This window comes from Schizophyllum commune, assembly GCF_000143185.2.
Source record: "Schizophyllum commune H4-8 unplaced genomic scaffold SCHCOscaffold_9, whole genome shotgun sequence".
In the NCBI taxonomy this organism is placed as follows: Eukaryota; Fungi; Basidiomycota; class Agaricomycetes; order Agaricales; family Schizophyllaceae; genus Schizophyllum; species Schizophyllum commune.
In genome coordinates this window covers 1,901,316-1,914,812 of record NW_026089546.1, presented here as the reverse complement: position 1 = coordinate 1,914,812, position 13,497 = coordinate 1,901,316, and the positions used below count along the sequence as shown (strand labels likewise).

General features: G+C 56.2%; 5 protein-coding genes across 5 annotated transcripts; 4 read left to right on the top strand and 1 right to left on the bottom strand.

Annotated features, from left to right (window-relative positions):
• Positions 1–36: 36 nt before the first annotated feature.
• SCHCODRAFT_02601723 (uncharacterized protein) lies at positions 37–4,233 on the bottom strand (the record flags this gene model as incomplete). Its single annotated transcript, XM_003029454.2, has 17 exons — positions 37–349; positions 402–614; positions 670–893; positions 1,007–1,174; positions 1,430–1,682; positions 1,748–1,868; positions 1,941–2,037; positions 2,097–2,174; positions 2,272–2,414; positions 2,440–2,598; positions 2,924–3,012; positions 3,065–3,135; positions 3,185–3,405; positions 3,456–3,748; positions 3,801–3,913; positions 3,966–4,174; positions 4,224–4,233. 17 exons carry the CDS (start codon positions 4,231–4,233, stop codon positions 37–39), a joined length of 2,775 nt encoding a protein of 924 aa, XP_003029500.1.
• A 332-nt stretch (positions 4,234–4,565) lies between these two features.
• On the top strand, positions 4,566–6,796 carry SCHCODRAFT_02635496 (uncharacterized protein). Its single transcript, XM_003029856.2, has 7 exons — positions 4,566–4,780; positions 4,836–4,884; positions 4,948–4,993; positions 5,084–5,189; positions 5,240–5,393; positions 5,446–5,546; positions 5,598–6,796. Exons 1-7 carry the CDS (start codon positions 4,727–4,729, stop codon positions 6,522–6,524), a joined length of 1,437 nt encoding a protein of 478 aa, XP_003029902.2. The 5' UTR covers positions 4,566–4,726; the 3' UTR covers positions 6,525–6,796.
• A 989-nt stretch (positions 6,797–7,785) lies between these two features.
• On the top strand, positions 7,786–10,276 carry SCHCODRAFT_01358353 (cytochrome P450; the record flags this gene model as incomplete). Its single annotated transcript, XM_003029855.2, has 14 exons — positions 7,786–7,975; positions 8,031–8,139; positions 8,196–8,260; positions 8,311–8,320; positions 8,381–8,524; positions 8,575–8,750; positions 8,842–8,930; positions 9,018–9,122; positions 9,182–9,394; positions 9,477–9,565; positions 9,724–9,844; positions 9,917–10,009; positions 10,064–10,125; positions 10,189–10,276. 14 exons carry the CDS (start codon positions 7,786–7,788, stop codon positions 10,274–10,276), a joined length of 1,554 nt encoding a protein of 517 aa, XP_003029901.1.
• Positions 10,277–10,791: 515 nt separating this feature from the next.
• On the top strand, positions 10,792–10,956 carry SCHCODRAFT_01101598 (uncharacterized protein; the record flags this gene model as incomplete). Its single annotated transcript, XM_050341027.1, has 1 exon — positions 10,792–10,956. The coding sequence occupies one exon, from the start codon at positions 10,792–10,794 to the stop codon at positions 10,954–10,956; it is 165 nt and encodes a 54-aa protein (XP_050198962.1).
• Positions 10,957–10,979: 23 nt separating this feature from the next.
• SCHCODRAFT_01131542 (cytochrome P450) lies at positions 10,980–13,460 on the top strand. Its single transcript, XM_003029853.2, has 13 exons — positions 10,980–11,272; positions 11,325–11,433; positions 11,493–11,567; positions 11,674–11,817; positions 11,870–12,072; positions 12,119–12,204; positions 12,249–12,350; positions 12,406–12,618; positions 12,726–12,814; positions 12,865–12,985; positions 13,038–13,130; positions 13,185–13,246; positions 13,307–13,460. The coding sequence occupies exons 1-13, from the start codon at positions 11,080–11,082 to the stop codon at positions 13,398–13,400; spliced, it is 1,584 nt and encodes a 527-aa protein (XP_003029899.1). The 5' UTR covers positions 10,980–11,079; the 3' UTR covers positions 13,401–13,460.
• The last annotated feature ends 37 nt before the right edge of the window (positions 13,461–13,497 follow it).

Below are 13,497 nucleotides of genomic sequence, written 5' to 3'. Positions count from 1 at the left end.
ATAGGTGACCAGAGAAGCAGTCGTGCCAGTCAAAGACTACGCCCCCTCCTGCGCATTCCGCAACACCGTCCGCGCAAGCTCGACATACTCCTTCGCCGCAGCCGCATCCTTGCCCTCCGCAGCGCTAACCTGCTCCCAATGCGACAAACCCGACTCAACAAGCGTCCACGCCTCCTCTTCCGTATGCTCATCCACCCATCGCACGTACTCCGCCTCCTGCCACCCGTGTAGGGTATGAGGCAGTGGTACCGGTGATCGTACGAGGATGTGATGCAGTACGATGAGCGGCGGGAGACCGATCGTGTACATAGGTGAGGCGAGCTGAGCGTTTTCGAGGAAGAGCAATGGCCTGGACTTTGGGCGTTAGTCAGGCACGGTGAGCAATCCAGGTGGTTACATACCGCATAGCTCTGAGCATCCGATATTCGTCGCCAATATTCTCGAGATGGACTCCACGCTTGCTCGATGTCCCGTCCGACATGAACGCACTCAGCCCAAACTCCAGCTCGGCCATATCGCTCGTGAGCTGCAGCTTCCCACTCTCCCCAAGCGGCTTCACGATTGAGATGTGCAGTACGAAGACCTTGATAGCGTATTTTGCGAGGGCCAGCATCCTGCAGACAACATTTTAGCATCCGCGCCAAACCCTCAGCCACAACTACCACTCACCACAACGGCTTATCCTCCACATTAAACTTGCTCAGGATCTCGTCCTTCACAAACGCCAGCTTCTCCACCAGATCCTTCATATACAAGCTCGCCCCACCGCCCGACATCGGGTCCTGCGCCCGCCCAAAGTCGAACCGGTGCACCCGCGCGATGATCGCGGCCAGCTCGCGCCTGATCGCTGCCAGCAATGGATCCACCACCCGCTCGTACGTGCGCTTCATGTTCTGTGGATCATCGTGAGCCAGGCGGGTCTCCCAGACGCGCAAATGAGGCCGCCAGCGCAGATGAGGCCACGAGCCCAAATGAGGCCACGAGCCCAAAGGAATGAGTGACCCACCTCGATACTGGGCCGCAGCGCGGCGCACACGGCGTCGATGTGCTCGCTCTCCAGCTGCGCCAATCGCGCGCGACAGTGGTGCAGGCACGTCGCTACCTGCGCATTAGCCGCCTGCTGGGGCGTGCAGGCGGGCCCGATGAGTGTCAACGCGGAGCGGTCGCGTACGACCTGCGGGAGGCGCGGCGTCAGCAGGTGTGATCAGGACAGTCGTACAGATCAATGAGATTGGAAGGGGGAGATCAATGAGATTGAAAGGGGGAAATCAATGAGATTGGCAGCGGCGGCAGAGGGCGGGGGAGATTGCAGAGCGGTGGCAGAAGGCGACGGTTAGAGTTGTACGAAGGTAGCAGAGCAGAGTCCGAGGCTGACATAGCCGGAGTAGCACGTATATCTGTACCGAGTGTGACTGCGAGATCCACGCACCATGTTATCCGCCCTCTGAACGAACATCTCGAGGCTCGCCGCCGCATTCTTCGCCACCGCCCGCACAAGAAGAGGATCGAACCGAGCCGTGTCGAGTTCGTTGATGACCGTCCGGGCGACATTCGTGCCCTCCGTCGCCCCAGGCGTCATCTTAAATGCCTGCCCGACGGCCTCATTCAGCTTGCTCGTCGACCGCGTGAGATAGAAGGCCTCGAATGTCGACAGGGCGCGCAGCACGAGGATAGTTTCCGTGCTGTGCCACTTTGAATCAGTAAGACGTCGCCGCCGGTTCACATGTGCAACGACGTGAGTGCTCACCTTTGTTGCGAGTGGATATAGACGGTATCTGTATGAACTGCTATCTTGGCGAAGAACTGTTGGAAAAGGCGTAGTAATCGCGGATAGCCTCCGCCCAATGTTTGTTGCAGGAAAGTTGAGCCTGATGTCCATGTCAGTCAGGTTCATCCTAACAGCTCAAACATGATGTGGCCTCTGAAAGATGCAGTTATACACGAGTCGCACTCGCCTTTGCAAGCTTCTTTTGCATGTTTCTCCAGCGATCGTGACAAGGCCGTCCAGAACGTGACACTAGGCTTAGTCTCGAGAAGCTATGCGAACGATTACATGTCGGCTGAAGCCTGCCCCCCAGGCTCCCAAAAGTACTCACCTTCATCGCCTCGTCCAAGAATATCGTCTGCGAGACTGTATCCTTCTTCACCTTGAGAACCTTCTCCAAGGTGTAGACCTGCACGTGTGTGTCAACAGAGGGCCGCACATCCTCGGCCAGCCGACAGTCATTCCTCGGCCACGCGACAGTCATTCCTCGGCCACACGACACTCACCTTGATACAACACCCCGCCATCTCCTCAATCATGCTCTCCAGCCGCGTCCATAGCGCAGCCGTCCACTGTGGCGCAGTAAGGTTCGTCGGCTCGGTGCGTATGCGGGAGCGGTATTGCGTGTTCGACTGGGTGGCCGAGGCGTCTGTGAACGTGTAAGTAGGACGTACGGAAGACGTGCGGGGGGAGCGATGGACGTGTGAGGACATTGAAGGACATTGAAAGGGAGAAGTCGAAAGGGGAAATGATGCATCGCAGGTACAAGTGGCGCGCGAGACGTCCGAGCGGCGCGATGGATGGCCGAGTGGCGCGACGGACGTCTAGTGAAGCTGCGCATAGCACGTGTAATAATTGAGGCGCATAACGTCCGGCGTCAAGGGCGCTTCGCCAAGCGCAGAGGCCCCACAAAAGCATAGTGTACGCCACGCCCTCGAGTGGAGCATGCAGGGACACATACAACGAGGCATGGAGAAAGGAAAGGAAGAGCTACGTGAGAGGAAGCAAGAATCGATATGAAAGGATGGCAGTGCGCCGCAGCCAAGCGCGCGCAAGACGACGGGGGAGGAGAGAAGATGAAGATAGCGATGCGAATCAGGGCGAATGGGGAAGCAGTATTCGGGGTGCGGCATGAACAGGGTTGAAGCAAGTACGCACCTTTTCCCAATGCATCCTTAGATATTTTCGTCATATCGAAGGTCGTTCGTATCCGTTCCTCAACGGCGAGGGATAAGTCGGAGATGAGACTGGATGATGGCTGGGTCAGTCCTCTGCAGTGTCAATGATAAGACCACGGACCTCTGGACAAGCTCGGGAAGCACATTTAGGTTGTACGCGGTTTGCAAGGAGGATGCGAGCAGGGATTGGTTCTGTACCATATCAAGATCATGTTCATAATACGGGAAGCGCGCGCCATACCAGAGACGCCAAGCCTGCAACGACCATATTTTCCATCTCCGTCGTAACTGTCGTCCTAGACTCCTCGATGAAGGGTATATGCGTCGCTACCGCGTTGACTGAGCGTAGATGTATCTTCTGAGTCGAAAAATCCTCTTCAGTATCCTGGTGGGACGTATCGCCGTCGACACCATTCGAACTTGTTGTTGAGCTGAAGGTGGAAGGACCATCTAGGAGTGACACTGAATATTTCCATCAGCGTAGTACTTGGTAGATGCGCATACAAGCGTACCGAGCTCTGCGATCGACAGCGCAGCCCTTGAGATCGCACGCTCTTTGTCATCTTCTAAGTCCGCCGCAGACGCGAAGGTCGTCCTACTCGGAGTACTGGGTATAGGAGCAAGAGTGTCGTCCGTCTTCTCGACCTTGCTCTGCTGCATCTCGGCCATCTGCCCCTGTAATCGTCTGGCGAGCACGACGAAGCGCGCTGTGCGTCGGAGGACGTCCGAGGCTTGTTGAAGCTTATGCAGCCGGGTGACATTGGTCTGAAGGGATTGGTATGGCAGCCGCACTTTCGTCCGCAGCCTAGCGTTCACCGTCAGATATGAGCGCCTATATCCCTGAACGGACCACGCACTTCTCAAGTGACATCTCAAGCTCTGAAAGACCCCCCTTCACCGAGACAAGGGATCCGGATAGCTCGCTTGCGCTTGCTGCCTGGCCGAGTAGATCTTCATGGTGTGAAGTGACCTGGGGATCTGGGGTAAGGCTGCTGAGCTTCTGAGCTCAAACGGTGCCATACCAGGTTCTTTATCTGCTTAGAGACATCATCTATCCCGTAAGTGAGTCTTGAAATGGCCACAGAGACGTCCTCTTTCGAGGGGGAATCGAACGACGGCCTGCCGGGAGTCTGTCCCTTCTTCGCGTCTGACGGAGGATATGGCTCGCCTGCGAGTATTGCATTGGCGTATTCGTTTGAATCAAAGTCTTGGCTTGCAAATACAGTATAATCTACGCGTCGGATGAGAGAATATCGGTGCAGATGATGGCGGGAGCGTACCAGAGGACATGGCGGCCGCGTTCAAGGCGCGTCGCGTGTCCCCACGTGAGGCCGTCTCGCTGTCTTCCTCCGCTCTGCTCCCGTTCCGTCTTGTTTTCTACCGCCATGTCCTCCGTCAGAATGCAATGGAGTCTCTTATCTGGACAAAACGCCACAGTCGAGGCAGCGACTACGCTGGCGTCAGACCTCACTGTGCTCCAACTTCTGTGCATTCTAGGTACGCGCGCGTAGCCGCTAACCGCCTGGCTCGGAAGGATTCTTCCACCGCGACGCCCACACGAAATCTATGAATCCCGCGCGTCTTCAACACGTTCTTCACACGGAGCTTCGGCGCAGGCAGCCTACAAATTAGAGTTGTCCATGCAGCCTTGACGTCATGTGCTCCCCCCTCGACCTCAGCATAAAGATCACGCTGCGATCTTGTTGGTTCCTCCTTACCTTCTTGCGTCGCGCATTTCTTCAACTCAGGCACTCCCGATCGACAACGATTTCGCAAGCTTTTCATGGCCTACAACTACTACCGCCAGAACGGCCAAGGCGGGTGGGGGACTAACCAAGTGCGTTCATCGTCACGTCCCTACTAAGCGCATAGGCTAACCACGGCATTCGCAGTACCAATTCGGCCCTCCACCAACACCGGGCTTCCAGCCTCAGCCATCTTGTACGTCCCCACCCGCTATCGACCAGCATGAGGTGCTGACGCACATGCCTTCGCGCTCTTAAGGGGGTGGCCTGGACTTCTATCGCGCCCATGCCCTCAGTCCCGACGAGTGAGCATCCATCCTTGCTATGCCGATCTATTCCATGCCCCAAACCTCCTCCTTTGGTCTCCTGTATTCACAATCCGAACCTGACTCCAGATCGCTGTACCGACACGCGTACGAGACCGTCCGCGCGCCTATTCCTGGTTTGGGTGTTGGCCTGCACGAGGCTCGCCACTGGCATCGTCGCGCTTATGGTGGATTGGTATGTTTACCTGCTTTTCTTCCAGCCCAACATTCTCAAGACGAGCGCAGGTCGACCCTTTGTCCCTTACGCCCGACGAACTTGGTTACGCGTCCGCCTACGAGGCCTACCGCGTCTGGATCCACAATGCAGACATCGTCCAGCCCATCAGCGGTGACCCCGAACGTCAGCGAGAAGCCATGATTGGGCTCGCCGTGGCTGAAGGTGTGTAGGCGCCGCATGTTACTTCTCAACCCCATGACTGATAACAAACTAGCCGCCCGGGCGCTTCAGTACTCTGGACGTGTATGGGACACCTACAGTCGCAATCGAGCCGCGGATGCCGCTGCAGCCACCGCTGCTATCATCTACGACCAGGTGCGGATGCTTTTTATGTGGGCGCCTCTCGTTCGTGCTCACACAATGTAGGTCGCGGATGACATGGAGGATGAATACGAATACGGCGGACGCCGGGCACGTTCCCGTCGTGGCTCTGTAGCCTCGATAGGTTCTTCTTACGCGGACGACTACGACCCATACCAGCAGGACTTCCGAGCCCGTCCTCGTCGTCGCCATCGCTCCGTTTCCGGTGTTCGTCGCTCATACTCCCAGGGCCCGCCCCTCACGCCACCTATACCCTATGCGGGAAGCCCAATGCCAGGAGGAATACCACCTATGGCTGGCTCCGCGTCCTCTACCGGGTCCTACAGCCCCAGCCCCTACCAAGGCCAGCAGTACGGTACACCATACGCTGGTTCCGCGTACGGCAGCACACCTGGTATGGGCACTGTCGGCGGCATGGGTGGGGGTATGGGAGGAATGGGCGGAATGAGCGGTAACATGGGAGGAGTGCCAGGCAGTATGGGCGGAGGCGGCGTGCCCATGTCCATGCCCTCGGCAGCCGGGAGCGGCTACCAGGTCCAAACCATGCCCCCACAAGCCAACGGGATGCCTGCGCCCATCGTCATCAAGCCCCAGTCGACCGGCTACGAGCGGCGCCGCGCGCAGTCCATGTCAGTGCCCTATCCCGGGCAGTACCCGGGCGCGCAATACGGATCGCAATACGGCTCTCAGTACGGCGGCATGGGGATGCAGCCCGGTATGGGTGGCATGCAACCGGGAATGATGGGGCAGCCGGGGATGGGCATGGGCATGGGCATGGGCATGAACCAAGGCTACGGCTTGGGCACTGGCCTGGGCAGCGGTGGGATGCAGTATGGCGCGCAGCCGGGGTACCAGACGGGCACTATGCCGGGTCAGCCCATTATCGTGCAGGTACCGCGGAGGCACAAGCACCGTCACAAGCACCACCATCGGAGCTCGAGCCGGCATGGGAGGAGTCGGTCGAGGCATTGAGGGGCATCTACTCTCGAAGCACGGCTGGGTCGTGTCTGGACGGACGCTGGCTTCCGTCCGGGACAATGCCAGCTTCGAAGATGGGGTCGATGTACGAAGTACCTGGCGAGGAGGGTCTATCACCGCATGTATAACACGACGAGCTCGAGACTAAACGGACGTTGCTAATTGTATGCTATCTCTTATTTGTACTTGTGCACCTGTACGCATTTTGCTAGTCGTTGCTTCCCGCTTGTTTGCTTCTAATCATTAATTCATGTTGTCTCTCCGTATGTTTTTTAAGCAGACAAGAATGGCTTGAAGGTCTCCACTATTACACAACCAAGTAAGCTGCCGAGACAACCACTAGAGGAACCCGCGGCGTCGGCGCTGCACACCTTTCTTGCATCTTGCGCATGAGTCTGACTCCTGCTGCCGTTGACTCAGCTCGTCGCCTGATGCCGTACAGGACTTGTGGACGGAAGTGTGCGCATTGACCAGTGCTGTCCTCGTAACATGCTACGCACATGGCGTCACTTTAGGCGGGGTCAATATGACACGGGAAAGACCTAGGAAGCAAGGTGATAGGAAGCTCAACCTTAGAGCACGTGATCCTGGGACGCCGTGCACGTGTTTCGACGCTTTCCGCTTCTACTTTCGACCACCATGACCGTGAATCAGCAGTACTGGACGCTCGATGGTGACCGGTATATCACCTTTTCAACGGACTTCTGTTCCTGTCGTAGAAGCCCCTCTCGAAAGTGCCTGAAGCGATCGACTTCAAGACATCCTCTTGCTGTTCTTTGGGCACCACGAATTTGAAGGTTAATGCCCTCAATCGGAATACGAAGCCTCGAGGTATGGGAACTACCGTGACTGCACTCGATGTGATGCCTTACGGGAGATGCTCTCCTGCTCCTTGCTCTCCCAAGCGGTCGCCGCACTCTCATACGATGTCAACCCGCTTCTTCGCTATCGCCGTTGACCCTCCCGATTTCGCAGTATGTATAGAGTCTCTCTCCACAGCTTCGGCCTCTCTATGGCTGGGCCTATGACGCAGAGGAGCCTCAGACATCCGTCTCAGTAGTCAGCGGATGCCCCAGAGCGAAGCTAAAGCAAGCGCAATACGTTCGGACAGCACCTTCTCACTACGCGGCTCCTTGCCTGTCAGTGCCATGCGCTCTGCGGGCGCCCTATGCGTAAGCCGCAAGTGAACAGGACTGTACATATATAAGTCGTGCACAACGTCGTTTAGTACCTCACGCCATCGAACACCTTGACCATGGCTCTCACCACGTTCGACTACGCCGCTCTTCTGACGATCGCCGGCGCTGCCGCTTATCTCTACAGCCAACGCCGAGATGACCTCCCGCTCCCACCCGGGCCAAGGAAACTTCCTCTCGTGGGTAACCTTTTCAATATGCCCAGGTCCTTCGAGTGGGAGAAGTACACCGAATGGGCGAAGGAATTCGGTGCGTGAGGGGGATTGCTGAGGTTTAGCTGAGGTATCTACTGACGTTATTCCAGATTCGGACATCATCCATCTCAGCGTTCCCGGGCAGTCGATTGTCGTACTGAACACTTACGATGCATGCGTCGAGATTTTAGAGAAACGATCAAGGATGTACTCAAGCCGGTGCGCTTCTCAAGCCTACGTTCGAATGAGTGCTAACTGGGCATCACGCTATGCAGCCCTGTACTCCCTATGGTTGGCGATATCATGAAGATGGATAGTAGCCCAATCCTCATGCCATACGGTGCGAGAAATATGATTCTCCTTCTAGAATGACATCTGAAAATCCTATAGGTGAAAGATGGTCAGCGAATCCTCCAAGTAACCAGCTTTGCACACACTGATTCTGTCGGGCCTGGCGCAGGAGAGCGCGTCGTCGCCTCATACACACAATGCTTAACCCGACAGCGGCTGCTCAATTTCACCCTTGTATCCAGAAGTCTGTGCATACCCTCCTACGCGCGATGCTCGATGCGGGCGAGGACGGCTTGGAGCCAGCACTGCGACAGTGCGTAGACATTGCTAGGGGTCACCTCACTGATTGTGTAAACCTCATAGCCTTGCCGCTTCCACCATTCTGTGTGTCGCATACGGAATCGACGTCTCCAATAAGGATGATCCACACGTTGGCGAAGCGGAGAAAGCACTCAAGATCCTCTTGGCCGCGATGACGGCGGATAACTTCCTGGTCAACATCATTCCTGCGCTCAAGTACGTGCCCGAGTGGTTTCCAGGTACGTGTACGACAAACAAGCTTCGTGCGCGCTCTGCAAGGACTGGCAACCAGAGATTCAGAGGTGGAAAAGGCTGACCATCGCGTTGCAGGTGGCGACTTTCACCGCCAAGGGCGCGAATGGCACACTTTCCTGATGAACGCGATCGACCGGCCCTTCCAAGAGGTAAAGCAGGATATAGTGCGTAAACCATTCCTTTGCCGTCGCGCGCGCATCCCTCCGAATGTTGGCGACGATTTGGTGTAGTATAACTGATCCCGATGGCAGGCGTCCCCCAAGCCTTCATTCACGTCGCTAGCACTCGAACAAGGCGTGGATGACGAGGTCATTCGTGATACCGCGGGGGCACTATACCATGCTGGTACCGACACAGTGAGCGTCAGACCAATGCCTCTGTCTGTCCAGCGTCTCATCCGTCACCTTGCCTTCAGACAGTCGTCGCCCTCCTTCACTTCACGCTGGGAATGCTGAACAACCCTCAGGCGCAAAGACGAGCACACGAAGAGCTAGACGCCGTCCTTGGGCCTCTGGAAACTGCCGATGGCGCGCCAGGCCAGCTGCCGGACATGTCGGACGAGCCGCGGCTGCCTTTTGTGACGGCCATTGTGCGTGAAAGCCTGCGATGGATGCCCGTGACGCCATTGGTATGTTTCTTCTCTAACGCTTCTGTCTTGTCTCTCAGAGCGACTCGGAGTCCGGAGATCCAGCTGAATAAAGCTATTGTAGGCTATCCCGCACGCGTATACAGGCGAAGAACCGGATGTCTACAAGTCGTATACAATCCCTGCGCGGTCTATCGTTATTGCGAATGTCTGGTGCGTATTATCTCTCGAGCGAGAGCTATGCGGCTAGATAAGGTCGTCGTGAGCCGGAAATGCTTAGGCTACGCGCGGCGGCGATTGCAACTCCTCCGGAGTCCTCCTTTGGGTCGCAGAGTCTCGCCTCGTATAATCAGCCGCTCAACTGCTCACAGGGCGATTGTGCACGACGAGGAAGCTTATCCTGAACCATATGCCTTTAAGCCAGAGCGCTTTCTCGATATTGATGGCAAGCTGAATCCAGCTGTACGAGACCCCGCGGATATAGCGTTTGGGGTGAGTGGATTACGCCTTGTAACACTTTCCCGCCGCTAACTTTATTTTTCACTGGCCACCATCGTCCATCAGTTTGGTCGCCGTCTTTGCCCTGGGCGCCATGTCGCGTACGCGTCTGTGTGGATCGCCATCGCTTCCATTCTGCGCGTGTATAACATCGAAAAGGTGTGTCCTATGTTTCGAATCCCGTGCGTAAAAGAGATCATTCCAAAAGTACAGGCGAAGCTTCCAGACGGCACGCCCATCGAGCCTTTTCCCGAGTGGACTACCGGGCTTGTGTCGTGCGTCTTTCTTGGAAGCGAATGCCACTGCTCTGCGCTGATCGCCGACCCGCTCCGCTGCAGACAACCGAAACATTTCAAGTGCTCCTTTGTTCCACGCTGCGAGGAAGCGGAGGCACTCGCTCGCTCGACCATAGCCATAGAGTATTGATAGCCATACCTCGCTGCGTGCCATTTTTCATGGTACGTCGTCTTGTACAGATCCTTGAAACTTGGTGATGCAGATAGGTGTAGGTGTAATGAAATCACGCGTTTGATGATCTTCCCTTTGGTCGGGCGGTTCGAGACCGCGGAAATCCGGAGCTCTCGTTGAAGACGACTAAGTTCAGGGAAATAACTCATCTAAACCGTTTGCACGGGGAGCTAACAGTGTCAGCTACGCGCATATGTACGCGCCTCCGACCCGCGCGCAGGACCCCTGGTGGTAACACCCTCTTTTCATCGTCACGCTACTTACTCTGCCTATCAACCACTAATCAAGGATCACAGGCTCCATCAAACCCCTACCTTTACCGCACAATAGCGCAATAATTCTAGCGCATCGGGATCGGCCAAAGCGGATGCCAGGCGACAGATCTATTCGCCTATGGGATACCTTACGCACGATGAAGTCTGCCCTTCAATAGGCCAGAGCACCCCCTTCCGTTCCTATTACTCTTGTTCCCCATGTATGATGCGGACTTTCCCTCCTACCCGGCGCCGGTAGATGAGAGGTTCCTGTGTGGGGCTTCCCGAACCCACCCCGATGCTTGGGATCGCTGCATTGCAGCCAGCGGGGTGGTGGGTTTGACTTCTCCGAAGGCGCGTCCCTACGTGTGCGGGCCCACATGACGGAGCCCTTCCCAGCATCACAGGCCTTCGGAAGCATGATAGGCGAATTGGGCCTGCAGTACAAAACCCAAGGCGTGCAAGCGTATGCGCTCATAGCTCCTAGCTATCGGCCCCCCGCTCAACATGTTTTCCGTCACCTCCAACTGGGTAGAGCTTGCGGTTGCCGCGGGCGCAGCGGCCTTCCTGTACTCTCGTCTCCGTCGCCCGTCGCTTCCCCTTCCCCCCGGTCCCAAGAAGCTGCCGCTTCTGGGAAATCTCCACAACATACCTACCAAATACGAGTGGGAGCAGTACGCTGAATGGTCGAAAGAGTTCGGTGCGTCCTCAAGGTCCTCCATGGTGTCTTGCAGCTCACTCTCGTTTTGTAGACTCCGATATTCTACACCTTGAGGTGCTTGGGCGAAACATCATCGTCCTCAACTCGTTCGAGGCATGTATCGAGCTACTGGAAAAGCGTTCGAAGCTCTATTCCAGTCGGTGTGTGATCTGCCTTTGGATCAGAATGACTAGAGTTCATTCAACTTCCCGTGCCATAGACCGATTCTCGCAATGCCATCGGAGGTTATGAACCTGGATTACAATGCAATTCTCGTTCCCTATGGTGCGTGTATGTTCAAGGCGAAGTGGCTGTTTTGCTGACCTATTCGCGTAGGTCCCAAATGGTGAGTCCATGTCGATGGGAAATGTTACCTGGGTTCACCCGTGTACGCAACTTAGGCGCTCTCGGCGTCGCCTCATGCACGGCATGCTACACGAGAAGGTCGCCAAGCAGTACGAACCCCTCGAAATGAAGGCGTTGCACGCGTTCCTGCGTACGATGCTCAACGCGGGTGAGGACGACCTGGCCCCCGAGCTGCGACAGTGCGTCATGGCGTTCATTCACGCGAATCGTCCGTGCCTGACTTTTTTCTAGCATGGCGGGCGTCGTGATTATGGGCATCGCGTACGGGCTGGATGTCCGCACCAAGGACGATGTATACGTCGCTGAGGCGGTCAAAGCCGTACACATCCTTTTAGAAGTGACCCAGCCAGGGGCATACGCGGTCAACGCCGTTCCTGCCTTGAAGCATATTCCAGAGTGGCTGCCAGGCGAGTCTCGACAACGGCCTTCGCGGTGTTCAGCTGCTGACGAAAACTCCAGGTGCTGATTTTAAACGCAAAGCGCGCGAGTGGCGCAAGGTGCTATACGAAGTCATTGATCGACCTTTCCAGAAGGTCAAGCAGAGTATAGTACGTGCTTCGATGCGCGTCGGCGTGTTTGGGACTGAACGTCGTGTCAGGCTGACGGGGAGCCAATCACACCCTCGTTCACGTCGATGTCGCTTGAGCAGGGAGTCGACGAGGACGCCATCCGCGATTCGGCAGGAACCCTATACAACGCAGCATCCGATACGGTAAGATTTCATGTATCCTCCACGACAGGTCCCCAAGCTAACATATGTTCTCCAGACGCTGGTCACCCTCTTCAACTTCACGATCGCCATGCTCGATAATCCTCACTTCCAAAAACGCGCGCAAGATCAGTTGGATGCCGTCCTTGGGCCCTTGCAGCTACCAGACGGATCTGTCGGCCACATGCCGGAGTTTTCAGACATGGAACGCCTGCCATTCATTACAGCGCTCATCCAGGAGACTATGCGGTGGATGCCAGTGGCGCCAGAGGTAAGTCTCTTGCACGAGCATGTCTCTTTCCTTCGGGCCTGCCCGTCTGATCGCGCTGCTTGGTCAGCCCTCACTGGCACGAACATGATACTAATTCCCCGATTCAGGGCGTTCCTCATGCGTACTCTGGCGAAGGCGTGGATATCTACAAGTCATACGCCATCCCTCCCGACTCGGTTGTCATTGCGAACACCTGGTGAGGGTCTTCGTACGGCACATGTATATCTGCTCACTATAAACCTGAAGGGCCTTGGTACACGACGAGACCGTCTACCCAGACTCGTATACCTTCAAGCCCGACCGCTTCCTAGATGCCAACGGAAACCTGGACCGCTCTGTGCGCGACCCAGGGGACATAGTATTCGGGGTATGTTGCCCTCTGGGCGGGTCACAACTTGCAATCTGACGCGTCTCTCTAGTTCGGACGCCGCATCTGTCCTGGACGCCATATGGCCTACTCGATCGTCTGGATCACTGTTGCCTCTATGTTGCGCGTATATAACATTGAAAAGGTGTGTTTGGCCCTAAGTCCACCTCGTAATGTATTGAACTCGCATCACCTACAGGCGAAGCGGCCGGATGGGACGGTTATTGAGCCTCCGAGGGAGTGGGAATCGTCCCTAGTCTTGTGAGTGATCCGCACGCATGTCCGTTCTGAGCAGCGCTGATATACTCTTATGCGTCGCAGAAATCCGAAACCGTTCAAGTGCAACCTAGTTCCGCGTAACGCGGCAGCCGTGGCGATGATCAATTCTACGGAAAGGATGGATTACTATGCCTGAGAGCGTCGTGACTCACCTTGGTTGCGAATCTTACTGTCGTCGTTGGTCTCTGGCTTACCGTCCTCCATTAACGAGCGCTATGATGATAAAGTAGTTT

Excerpts from the sequence above, each read along its gene's own strand:
- SCHCODRAFT_02635496 (XM_003029856.2), top strand. The coding sequence starts at position 4,727 with ATGGCCTACAACTACTACCGCCAGAACGGCCAAGGCGGGTGGGGGACT. Across the intron at positions 4,994-5,083 it reads CATGCCCTCAGTCCCGACGA|ATCGCTGTACCGACACGCGT; the intron begins GTGAGCATCCAT and ends ACCTGACTCCAG. Across the intron at positions 5,547-5,597 it reads CTGCTATCATCTACGACCAG|GTCGCGGATGACATGGAGGA; the intron begins GTGCGGATGCTT and ends CACACAATGTAG.
- SCHCODRAFT_01131542 (XM_003029853.2), top strand. The coding sequence starts at position 11,080 with ATGTTTTCCGTCACCTCCAACTGGGTAGAGCTTGCGGTTGCCGCGGGC. Across the intron at positions 11,273-11,324 it reads TGAATGGTCGAAAGAGTTCG|ACTCCGATATTCTACACCTT; the intron begins GTGCGTCCTCAA and ends CTCGTTTTGTAG. Across the intron at positions 12,205-12,248 it reads TAGTACGTGCTTCGATGCGC|CCAATCACACCCTCGTTCAC; the intron begins GTCGGCGTGTTT and ends GCTGACGGGGAG.